Genomic DNA, 12,184 nt, shown 5'->3' with positions numbered 1-12,184 from the left:
CACTCCAGCAGCCACAAAGTGCCTGTGCTCACTTGTGGGGACTTAACTCTGTCCCTAATCACCTGATCCAGGGTTGCTGGGAGAGTGAGAACCATGGCCTGAGTGGTGCCAGGGTGGGGGGAGATCTCTGTGTGTACCTCCACACCCCAGAGTCGAAGCCATGCTCTCTCCCCTTTCCCCCTCTACTCACCAAGGAGGCAGAGAGGCTCCAGTTTAAGCATATCTGGAATGAGAAACTCCCAATAAAATCTCACTCCAGGTCCCTTCCCCTCACAGAAAACAGAATTGTGTAACAGGTTTTATTTAACTTGACTGCTGCAAGTAAATTTAAAAACAAACTATAAGAATAAAAATACATTATCTGCAAATGTAAAATGCCTTTGTTTCAAAGGATGGAGTTCAACTGTACTTGAAGATTCAACACAATGAATTCTACAAAAAATAAATACAGATCTGTAGCTGCTCAGCGGGTGGGACTGGGGGTCCAGCAGCGAGCGTGGCCGCGTGCGCCGGGGTGCGTTATTTATAGCTCAGCAGAAATGCCTCGGGCTGCGGCGCCGTCGGGAATTGGCCATTGCTCCCAAAAAAGCAGCAGCTGCCCCGAATCACCAGCCCCTGCACCCCCCGGCCAGGCTCTGCCCACGGGTTTGACACCAAGGGGACGCCGCGCCAGGCCCTGGGGCTTCCCTGCTGGCACGCGGCGGTCTCAAGGCACTGTCAGTGTTCCAGACTGGAGAACAGCTCGGGTTCCCCCTGGCTGAGGGGTGCAGCAGCGGCAGACAGCACTGGGGCAAAACACGTTTCTGTAAAGCTGTGAAGATGCTGATGCTGCAGAAACGGGGCTCGGATGCTCCTCAATCCAGGGGCAAGCCTGGAGGCAAGAGATTGAGTACACGGGGTTTCCATCTCTGAATTCAGTTTAAATGCAAATTTTTCCTCTATTGGCTAAAATTTAAAGACCAAAAAAGCAAATGCATCCAGACACACCTTAGCTTCTGCCACACTTTGGGGTTCTCCTGAAAGTGCAGCACTTGCTCTCAGGGAGCCATGCTGCAGGTTCAGCTGTTTGCTTCTTCCAGAAACATTCCACAAGTAAACTGCACACAGCTGCTCTTCAGCAAAGGTAGATAAACAGAGCCCACCTGGCCAGGGCACTTGGGCAAGTATAAAGGCAAATCTTACACAGGCCAAAATAAAACTGCAAACCTCAAATAAAAAGAGGAAAAAACCACTAAAATAACTACCGTTCAATTCCAACACGTGCACAGGAAGCCTGTCTCCCTCTGAGGCACAGAATATAGGGGGGTGTCCAGACCACTACCCTACCAGACAGACCCCTCCCAAGAAAGAAACTGAAGGAAGGAGTTTGTTGGCAAATGAAGCATTACAGGGTGAAGGAGCTCCCAGTGAAAGCTGTCCGGTCACAGGCCATAAGCAGCGGTGCTGTGGCACGGTTCAGCACAAGTGCTTTCCCCAGGGATCAGCTCTTGGATCCCTGTGGGCAGCGCAGTGCTGTCTCCTGTCCTGAAAGGCCAAGGGAAGCAGTGGAGGCCTCGCTGCCTGCAGGCCCACAGCATCACGTCCAACAGCCAGAGTTCTTGCTCCCTCTGTGATCAGCATGGTTTTGTTTCTAAGCAAGGGTTTGCCTCAGCCTTCTCCCAAAGCAGTCCAGGTTCCGGATGAGGGACTCTGTCAAGCCGCTTCCTGTGCTAAGGCAGCTCATTGAGGTTCTGGTTGTGGAGGTTTTGGTTCTGCCTGCTCAAGCTGATGGTGTTGTCCAGTGTGATGCTGTCGTCCTCCTGTGTGGTTTCTGGCATGAACTGCCGAAATATGCTGACGCTGCCGTGCCAGAAGATGGGCTCGGGGAGCTGGCCCACGATGCTCCACGTTCGCGTCTCAGGGTCGTAGGCTTCCAGGACGTCCGAGAGTTCAAATGTGTTATCGTAGCCCCCTGAGACATAGAGCTTCCCGCCAAGCACAGCCACGCTCCCTCCAACATGAACCTGCAACGTAACAATAAACACATACTGCGATCAGGGGGCGTTTGCCTGATCCCACAGCTGATCGAGGGGGGAGGTGGGAGCTGGGAGCTGTTCCTTGGAGGGAGCTTCATGCCCACCAGCTGCAGGCTGGGCTCTGAACCAGTGCTGCCCACAGCTCTCACATGCTGGGCTGCACACTCTGACATGCCACCACATCTGGGACTTGTCTTCCCAGTGACTCCAACACACTTAAACCAGCTCCACATGCAAGGGGTTCTGATTCTAAAAAGCTCTTGGCTTTCCAAAGGAAAACCCAAAAGAAACTCATTTGTAACACTTAAGACATCCTGGAGGCAGGCAAACGTCCTACCTGAAGCATGGCAGGGATTTTATCCCATTCGTTCTTCGATGGATTGTAAACATCCACTTCAGCTGAGTCGTCTCTGGGGGAGAGAACACAAAATTACTCTTCTGCATTCTAGAAACGCCACTCGAGTTCTTCACCAAAGCCAAATTTAGGCGGGCAGGGGAGAGAAGAGCTGGGGAGGCAGCGTAATCCCCCTGGACTTCTCTCACCCACCCTGCTCGCCAGACAGGAGGGCGACAGTGACAGGTGAGGGATGTTTGTGCCTTAGAGACACGCGCTGCTGACACAAGAATGTGTGGAGGACAAGGTCAGGGCAGCTGGAGAGGAGCTGTCAGTTCTTCCAAGACAGTCCTGGTACAGATGGGATCAAGATGCTGCAAGGCAGCTCGAGGCAGGGCCAGCAGCCCGACCAGGGCCTCCTCTCTCCACTCTGGGTCAGCTTTGGGGCAACTACAGAGAACACCTGAACCTCACTGCTGTGCTTTATTTACAGGTATAAAACTAGTCCCAGCATGAGGAATTGTCAGGGCCTTTAGCCTGAGCTATTAAACCAATCTGCCACTTCTACTTGCAACCCGCTCCTCTGCCCTCCAAAGATTATCCCACAGCTCTAAACAGAGCAGCAACCCAGGCACAGCACGTGAAGTGAGGGAAGAACACCTAACCCTGATCATCTCCCCACTGACTCTTGCAGATGCAAAGTGATCTGAAATCCTGAAGTGTCAATCATTGGTATTTTAAAATGGGTAAGAAAAAGGAAATTCTATAGAATCAGTTTGTGACAAGGAGCTGAGCACCTGCAACACCCTGGCAGGATGGACTGAAACCAGCTGACCAGAACAGCCACCAGCAAGACACTTGGCTGGACCTGAAAGGATCAAATAAAAAGTCTTGGGCCAAAGCTGCTACTTTATGCAAAGCCAAGAGGAGATTAAAAAAAGATAAGTGCCTGGAGGCCATCACAGAAGTCTCTGTTTGCTCAGAGTCAACACAGGGAAATGAAATGCTCCAGCCCTAGCATGCCTTCCCGTTTATTTTTAATTAAGCGGATAACTGAAGTATTTGCGCCACCAGGACAGCTTCAGATGGGTAATTAAGTCCCAATTTGGAAAGGTGCTTAAAAATAGTGACCAATCACTTCATCTTCAGCCCTCTTATCTCTGCTGAGACGCAAGATGTCCTCTCCTGCACTAGAGTTTAACGTTTTCTTGGAGCTTATATGCTTATTTATAGTAACGAGGGGGGCTGAACCAGGAGCTGAAGAAACGAGAAGCCAATTTCCAAGCAGTGCTGCTGACTTCAGACAGATTTACACCTGCCTGTTCCCCAGCCCTAGGTTACACTCAGACATTTTCACACTATTTTATGGGCAGCTCTTTGAGGCCCACCAGCACAAGCAAAGAGGTGTTACAGCCCTCCCTGCACCATCAGGGGAAGCACTGCTGTGCTGTTGCAACCCAGTGCTCTCCCTCCACCACCTGCAAAATCCACTTTCCCAGGGAAGCTCTGGGCTCTCCTCATGGGGAGGGAGGGAAGTGATTGCTCCCACTACTCACCGTATGAAGTACATGAGGCCATTGAGCGTGACGGTCTTCGGGGCGAAGGACCAGGGGGGCAGGTGGCCGCAGTTGACGAGGGACCAGAGGTCACTGTCAGGGTCATAGCACTGCATGACCATGGACTCTTTACCAGCCAGGGAGCCGATGGCAAAGAGCTTCCCACGGCACGAGGTGGTGGAGCAATTGTCCATGGGGTACAGCATGGGCTGCAGGGCCTCCCAGCTGTCCAGTGTGTGGTCATAGCGCTCCGTGCTGTCGGAGGCAACCACGTAGAGCAGCCCGTCCAGGACCGTGGAGCTGTGGTATTCCCTGGCTTTCAGCATGGGCGACACCTCCGTCCACTCGTTCACGCTGGAATTGTACCTCCAGACGCAGTCGTACAGCCTGGACCCATCCGAGCCCCCTGTGGCACAGCACGGCACATGTCAGAGCCGGGCTCCGCAAAGGGAAGGGCGACAGAGGAGAGGGCTTCGCTCGGCTCGTGTGCCACAAGGATTTTAACGGAAGTTTTGCACTGTTTCATTCCCAGCAAGCCAAGGAGGATTTCTCCCAGGTCATTCCTAGTCCATATCCAGCTGCGACTCAAAATTTTACTACCACTGTTCTCCAACCCCAGCTTCTCTCCCATTTTGCAGCCCGCCCTCCATTGCTACCCAGAAGCCGCCAAGGCAATGGTGCTGCTGGCAGCTCGGGAACCTCCCAGCCCTGCCTGCATCACACTAACACCGACCACAACAACCCAAGATCCCCAGCAGCAGCCTGCACACAGGAAACTCCCAGGGGACATAGGGGCTTCTGTAAAAACAAGCCACGTCCACGTGGTAACCCATCATTTTTACAACCCTGCCCTTAAACCAGGGCCTTGTTTTCTGCTTGTGACTAGAGAACACACAGTTTTCTGTTCACCTGCACAAGACTTGCTCTTCAAAGCTCTGCCAGGGTGTCTTACACACCCAGGGCACAGTGTTCCACAGCAGTCAGTGTCCTGGGCCTCAGTTTGTTACAGCTGTCACAGGGATGTAGTTCAAAGGAGGCATCTGCATACAGCTTAACAGCCAAATTTACATATTGGTGTCACCTTGACAGACGTAATTGTAGCCCCAGCAAGAAGGCAGGATTTGTGCAGGGGAAGGTACTGTGACTCACAGGGGCTGGCAAAAGAACCTGGGGCTTCCTGACATGCCTCTGCCTCAAGCATGCGCCTAGCTTGTGATTCAGGGGGCTCTGAACCTGAACACCTTCTTCAGAGAGAAACTCAAAACCTTCTTACATCACCCCTGTCCTCAGTGACGGTTAAAAAGTTCTAACTACAAGATCTGTGACTTCTGCCAGCGTGCTCAGCAGCATTAGTCACGACAAAATAGCTCCTGGACTGAGACCAGCTGCTAAATCCAGCACCGACTCCAGGAGTCTCCATGCCTGCTGGCAGGCTGCAGGCACCCAAGCCAAGTCCCAAACTCTCTACTACCCAGGAAAAGCCAAGTGTCACTGCTACAAAGCACATATTTTCAACAGAACTCTCCAGCCCTGAGGGGTGGTTCCCCTCATTCCCTGTATGCCTTACCAGTGACATAGATGTCGTTGCCCAGTGCAGCAACACTGTAGCCCCCTCCCAGGTGCTCGGGGAACTCGGCCAGGTAGCGCCAGTGGCCGGTGCGTGGATTGTAGCAGTCGACGGTGACAAGCTCATCGCAGTCACGGTCACAGCCACCGACGAGGACAAGGATCTCAGCGAGGCCGGTGGAGGGCCGCGGGCGCATGCGAGCACAGGGCCCCCGGTCGTGGCGGTCGAGGCGGGCGGCCTGGAAGTCACGGGCCTCACGCAGGAGGCGCAGGCAGGGAGGGCAGCGGGCCACCAGCGGCTCGCTCTCCACGTGGGCCAGCAGGTAGAAGCGGCGCACAAAGGGCAGGCGGACGTGGGCCAGGAGCTGGGGCAGCAGCGGGGCACGGGTGGCGGGGTCAGCGCGCACCCAGCGCAGCGCCAGCTGAAAGGCAGCCTCCTCCTTGGGGATGCAGAGCCCGTCGTCCCGCAGGTAGGAGAGGAGGCGTGGCAGCGGCAGCCGCTCCAGCTGGGCGCCCAGCTCGCCCACGTGCCGCAGCACGAAGCGGTGGGCGGCAGCCGCCAGCTCCGGGCAGGCGAAGGCCTCCGCAAAGTCCTGCATGTCCAGGGCGTTGGCGGGCTCCAGCTGCCGCGCCAGCCAGGCACCGCAGGCCTCCTTGACAGCGGGGAACTGCAGCAGGTCGGCGGCGCGCAGCAGGCGCTCGGCGATGTCGGGGCCCAGCCGCCCTACGCGGCCGGTGTAGGCGAAGTCGAGCAGCCGCCCCAGGCACTCGGGCTCGACGCCGTGCAGCCGCACACGCTCGGCCCGCGACTCGCGCAGGGCCCCGCCGAACATGGCGCGGAAGTATCCCGAGGCAGCGGCCAGAACGGCGCGGTGAGCCCCGAACTCTCGCCCGCCAGCCACCACCGTCACGTCCAGCAGGCTCCGCTCGGCCCGCAGAGCGCTCAGACCCCGCAGCAGCGACACCGCGTGTGCCGGTTCTCCCGTCGCCGCCGCCGTCGTTGAGGCAGCCGCTGCCGTCCCGCCGGTGCCGGTCGCCATGCCGTGCCTGCGGGGAGGGCACCTGGGTCACGTCCTGCGCGGACCCGCTGGGACCGACCCCCGAGCGATTCCCGCGGCGGGAAAGGGAGGCGGAGATCAGGCAAGGAAGCGGCGGGCGGGCTCGGGGAGCCCGTCCCGGCCGGGATCCCCCGGGAGCGGCCGCTGCGTAACGCGGCGGCGCTGGAAGCGCGGCCCCGCTCGGGCCGGTCCCAGGGCCCCGCAGCTACCGCGCCCAGCCCCGCGCCCTCGGCCCCAGGCTGGCGCTCAGCAGGAGCCGCCCAATGGTATGGGGAGAACACAAGGCCGGCCCCGAGCGCAGACAGCGCTCAGGGAGCCCCGCTCTGAGTCCGGCTCCGGGTACCGCCGTTAGCGCGGGCGGAGGGGCTCGGCTCGGGGCTGAGGGTCCGGCTCGGGGTTGAGGGTCCGGCTCGGGGTAGACCCTCCGGCGCCCTGCCTGGCCTACCACCACCACCAGCCAGGCCCCGCAGTGAGCCCAGGGCCACCCCCTCCCGCCCGGGCCCGCAGCCACCCGGTAAGAGCCGCCGCCGGACCCCGCTCACCGCCCTGCTCCGCTCCCCGCTCCGTTCACCGCTGCCGGCGCCGCCCCCGCCCCTCCGCCGCTCCCAGCGCGCCCCGCGCCCGGCACTGCGCACGCCCGGACTACGGCTCCCGGCGGCCCCGCGCGGGCGGCCGCCCCTTCACCGCCTCCCGCCGGCACCGAGCGGCTCGCGGTGTCGGCACTGCCCGGCTGCCGCCGCCGCCCCGGCCCCGCCCGCGCCACCCGTGCCGGGACATGGACTCCGACTCCTGCGCTTCGCCGTTCGCCCCGGAGGTGAGCTGGAGTCCCGGGGGGAAAAAGGAAGGGAAGGGAGGAGCGGGGCAGGAACAGAAGGGGAGGGGGTGCATCTCCCGCCGCCCGGCCCGGCCCGGCCCGGTCCGGCCGCCGGTGCCTGCTGTCTGCCCCCCGCCTCGGGGCCGGGGCCGGGGCCCGGGGCCGGGGCCATCTTGTGCCGCCGGGGCGAGGAATGGCGGCGGCGCCGCCCCGCCGTGCCCGCCGCGGGGGGGGCTGCCTGGGGGCCCGGTACCGACGCCGAGGGGCGATGGGGAGGGGGGGCACTGCCCGGTTCCGCCGCTGTGGGGGTGGGGGCGCGGTGCGGGGCGCGGCGGGAGCGGCGGCGCCGCCTCCCACTGGCGGGCCCGACCCCGCGGCCGCCGCTCACCCCCGCTCCCCGCAGGACTTCTCCCCCGGCTCCCGGCGGCACCGCACCGTGGAGGACTTCAATAAGTTCTGCACCTTCGTCTTGGCCTACGCCGGCTACATCCCGTACCCGCAGGAGGTGAGTTGCACCGGGGGGCCCTGGGGGCACCGGGGGGCCCTGGGGGCACCGGGCTGGTCTGTCAGACCAGCCGCTTCAGCGGTCACGGCCCCGCGCCGGGCCTGAACAAAAGGGGAACCGCGGCGGCTGGAGGCTCTGGGGACGGGGCGGGTGGTGCCCGGCGTGGGCGGGGTGAAAAACGTCGGATCCGGTATGTCTCCTGCTGCTCCCCGGTCCCGGGAGCTCCGGCCGGAGAAACTCCGAAGCCGCGGGTGGTGAGAATGGAAGCGTCAGCGCCCCGGGGCACGGGAGACAGTGCTCAGCTGCCCCGGGGGATAGGGCACAGCACTCCGGGGGACAGCACCCCTGGGGACAGGGGACAGCGCACTGAGAACAGGGAGCAGGGCACAGCACTCCGGGGGACAGCACCCCTGGGGACAGGGGACAGCGCACTGATAACAGGGGGCAGGGCACAGCACTCTAGGGGACAGGGCACAGCACCTCAGGGATGGGGCAGAGTGCCCTGGGGGACAGGCGACAGCGCCTTGCGGCACACGTGCGTCTGCTTCGAGTTAAGCTGTTACCTGCTTCCTAAACATATTCCAGGAAACACCGCTGAGGAACAGCCCCAGCCCTCCCAACAGCACCGGAGGCACAATTGACAGTGATAGCTGGGATCCCCGCTTCAATGACACCCCCTCCTCTGTCTCCCTGCCCTCCAAGAACAGAAAGAACTTTAGTCAGCTTAAGCGAGCAAAACCATACAGTTCTCTGTTCCAGCGGGCAAAGGCCAGCAGCTTCCTGCCAGAGCGAAAGCAAATCGATAAGATCAGGAAGAAGAAAAAGCTGAAAAGGAGGGAAACAGAGGTGTCTGCAGAGGAGGACTATGAGGAGAAGCTGCTGGATCTGGAGGCAGAGGACTCTTACGCAGAAACGCCGATGAGCCCCTCGTCGGAGGGCGACCCTCAGTCTGTGACTGAGCACTGCTCGGTGTGGGACTCTGACACCCCGTCCAGCGTCTCCTACCCTGCTGTGACGGCCGAGCAGACAGTGGAGATCCAGAGCGTGGGCAAACGAACGGTCATTCGGCAGGGCAAGCAGGTGGTGTTCCGGGATGAGGATGGCACTGGTGATGACGAGGACATCATGGTGGATTCAGGTAGGTGGCCTGGCTGTCCAAGAGGATTGGCCAGGTGGAAGTAGTGGTGCTGTTGCCAGTCTCTGATGCTTTTGGTAGGGTGAGGATAATGCTGAGGAGCACTGCCTGGGTGGAATTCAGGAGCAGTTGGGTTTTTGGCGGGAGGGATCTGGGTTGGCTCCTTTTGCAATAAATTGAGTGAAAAGCTGCAACTTTATAGAAGCAGCTGGTTCTCCTCTTCTGGATTACCGTCTCCCCGGTACTGCTGAGAGTCTCTTCCTGTGCAAGAGAGACCTGGACAAAGCGGCAAAGTGCCTGTCTTTGAAACCCAGGTAGTTAATTTAGCGCGAAAGGAGAGAAAATTCCCGGTGTGAGAGGCATCAGCCGCTAAAAATGTATCTCTGACATTTGTCTTTGCAGATGACGACTCGTGGGACCTGGTCACTTGCTTCTGCATGAAGCCTTTCGCCGGGCGGCCGATGATCGAGTGCAACGAGTGCCACACCTGGATCCACCTCTCCTGCGCCAAAATCCGCAAGTCGAACGTCCCAGAGATCTACATCTGCCAGAAGTGCCGGGACTCCAAGTTTGACATTCGCCGTTCGAACCGCTCCCGGACGGGCTCGCGCAGGCGCTTTCTGGACTAGGGGAGAGGCGCGTGCTGGTGCGCTGAGTGGGCGGGTGAGTCGTGGGTGCCGGCCGGGAGGCCGGGGAGGGCTCCCCTGAACTGCTGCTGCTCAGGCAGGAGGGCTGCCTAGCCGGCCTGTGGCCCAGGAACAAGGAATCGCCGAGCCGTGGGCAGCCGGGGCTGGGAGAGGCCACTGGGCAGAACTGCGCCGAGATACCGACTGTCTCGAGGGACAGACAAAGCTCTCTGAGCTCAGTGGAGTTCTGTCTGGTTACGATGACTGGGTGATGTACAATACCTTTGCCACGCAGGTTTTCTCATCTCATTGGGAAACTGCAAATCTTCTCTGTGCTAGGAAACTCCTCCTCCTCCCAAAGAAGGAGGGGAGGGGGAGTCTGTGTGAAGAGTCTGAAAAGTAAATGGCCCTGTGTTTTAAATTCAGTGTGATATTATACCTGCCCATTTGTCCATGTAGATCAATCTTGGATATCCTAAGGCTCCGTAGGAGTCAGCATCAGTACTACCGGCCTCTGTGCGATCTGCTTCCGCTTCCACGGGCCTGAGCATAGGGGGGTTCTGTCATTTGGCATCATCCAAGTGCAAACGAGACTCGGGGCTCCCTCCTGTGCCAAGGGACAGCGCCCTGGCAGGAAAGAGCAGCCCTTTTCCTGGACAGGCAGCGTGGGGGATTAACGGCATCAGATTCCTTCCTAGAAGGTCTCTTCTTACCGTGATTTTTTTGGTGATTTATTTGCATGATCAGCTCAAATGTGTGTATGGGGGGAAACCGCTCCATTTCCTGTCCCTTCATTAACCTCTACGGTGCTGTTTTAAGAAGATGACTCTCCCTTTTCTCAGCCCAGAATTCAAACATGGACTGTAAAAGGGGCTAAAGGAAATGTAGAACCTGGCAGGTCTGGTTTGGGATTTGATCATGTCCAACCAAGTATGACAGCTGAATTGATTTTTGGTTTTGCTATTTGTTTTTTGAAACTGGACTGTAACCAAAAAGCCAGAATCTTTACTCTACTGGTAGCAATGACACAGATCAAAGTGAATGCAGGCAATGCAGCTACAGGATGAAGTGCAATGAGGATCCGTCTGGTGTGGAGTGGGCAGGAGAGCGCTGAGGCCCTGGCCAGCACTGCAGACAGGACCTCCTGGGCCTCAGCCCATGGGAAAGCCCTTCAGGACCATGATGGGAGGTCACAGCTTGTACACAAGGCCAGGGAGATGCTGGTATTGTTCCTCAATGACCAGACAGATCCACATGGATCACAAATTGGGTTGATGTTTCAAGGTGTTTCTCTGAAGCTACCCCTGAGGAGCAGTGTGTGCTCTGTCCAGTCAGAGGCTCAGAGAAGCACTGGCTGGTACAGGGGCTGCAGCCAGACCAGCTGTGCCAGCAGGAACTGTCCCCATGAGTTCTGCAGTCACAGCATTGGAGCACTGCCTTGTCTGAGGACTGGCTCACTGGGAGATGCATCCTGGTGGTGACCAAGGGTCTTGCCAGGACACAGGGTCAGGAGCCCTCCTTCAGACATCAGCCCTGGGGCTGCCAAAGCCTTAGGCAGCCCAATACCCCAGGGCCTTGGGGCTCCACAGTGTGGGGCAGGTTGACAGAACTGCACGACATGCAACTGTTCCCTCCTGGTTCTTGATAAAAATCCTGTTCCACCAAGCTGTAACAGCTGACTGGGTTCAGAAAACCAACTCCAGCTTCTGTGAAATCTCACAACCACGACAGTGCTGTGCTGCCTTCAGAAGCTACGTGGAACCACCAAGGAGTTTGCCAAAGACTCGCCCCCAACGGCTGCCTGACTGTCCTTTGCAGCCAGAAAAATAACCAAAGTTCTCCAGTGCTGCCATTTCCCCAGAAATGCTTGGGAAGATCCTGACCACAACTGCACAAGAGTAGGACCTGGTCTAAAATTGGTATCTCTGTGTTTACAGTGTGTCTGCAGTTCAGCTGGATCTCTGTGGAGTGTGTTCCTGAAGCTTTTGTGGAAGAAATGGTGCACTGTCAAGTGAACTGGCTCTTTTTGACAGAGGTTCAACACTAATCAATGTGACTGACTCTTGTTCTGTTTCCTTTTTGGATTTATCCCAGTGGATGGTGTCCAGCACGTTACAGTATCAGCAGAGAGAAATAAAAAAGTAACATCTCCATTCTTTTAGTTCATCACTTTCAGCCATGTATAATTACAGTTTAATTCAGAACTTTATTTTTTCATTAAAACTTTTAATGAACCATGTTTTTTTTCTTAAATGTGAGACAAATGAACAATGAGTTCGTTTCATTCCAAACTCAGGAGTCTGCTGTTATGATTTACTGGTTTGTGAGCTGTTGTGCCAGACAGCAGGAAGACTTGACACTTCAAGTGCTCTTCCTGAAACAATACACTCAGGAAGGGATAGGAAGAGCTGGCAGGTATCCCCACCTTTCTCTGGAGCAGCTGCTCCTTGCTAGCCTCTGCTGAGAGTGTGGGACATGGTGATGGAGCCCTGTGGCTGGGCAGGGTGGAGGGACAGGAGGCAGGCACTGCTCAAAGTGGCTGAAGGCAGCAGGGACACTGTGCTGGGCTTGTGCC

The 12,184-nt window shown here is 57.9% G+C and overlaps 2 protein-coding genes across 2 annotated transcripts; one reads left to right on the top strand and one right to left on the bottom strand.

Moving 5' to 3' along the window:
• Positions 1 to 285: 285 nt before the first annotated feature.
• Positions 286 to 7,116, bottom strand: KLHL21 (kelch like family member 21). Its single transcript, XM_069034864.1, has 5 exons — positions 7,072 to 7,116; positions 5,473 to 6,518; positions 3,906 to 4,311; positions 2,353 to 2,425; positions 286 to 2,003 (listed from the first exon to the last, which is right to left on the bottom strand). Exons 2-5 carry the CDS (start codon positions 6,509 to 6,511, stop codon positions 1,710 to 1,712), a joined length of 1,812 nt encoding a protein of 603 aa, XP_068890965.1. The 5' UTR covers positions 6,512 to 6,518; positions 7,072 to 7,116; the 3' UTR covers positions 286 to 1,709.
• Positions 7,117 to 7,201: 85 nt separating this feature from the next.
• On the top strand, positions 7,202 to 11,900 carry PHF13 (PHD finger protein 13). The gene is made up of 4 exons (XM_069034867.1): positions 7,202 to 7,343; positions 7,747 to 7,848; positions 8,434 to 8,986; positions 9,386 to 11,900. Exons 1-4 carry the CDS (start codon positions 7,305 to 7,307, stop codon positions 9,610 to 9,612), a joined length of 921 nt encoding a protein of 306 aa, XP_068890968.1. The 5' UTR covers positions 7,202 to 7,304; the 3' UTR covers positions 9,613 to 11,900.
• Positions 11,901 to 12,184: the final 284 nt, after the last annotated feature.

This window comes from Aphelocoma coerulescens, chromosome 21 (assembly GCF_041296385.1).
Source record: "Aphelocoma coerulescens isolate FSJ_1873_10779 chromosome 21, UR_Acoe_1.0, whole genome shotgun sequence".
NCBI lineage: Eukaryota > Metazoa > Chordata > Aves > Passeriformes > Corvidae > Aphelocoma > Aphelocoma coerulescens.
This window is presented reverse-complemented; position numbering and strand designations above follow the sequence as displayed.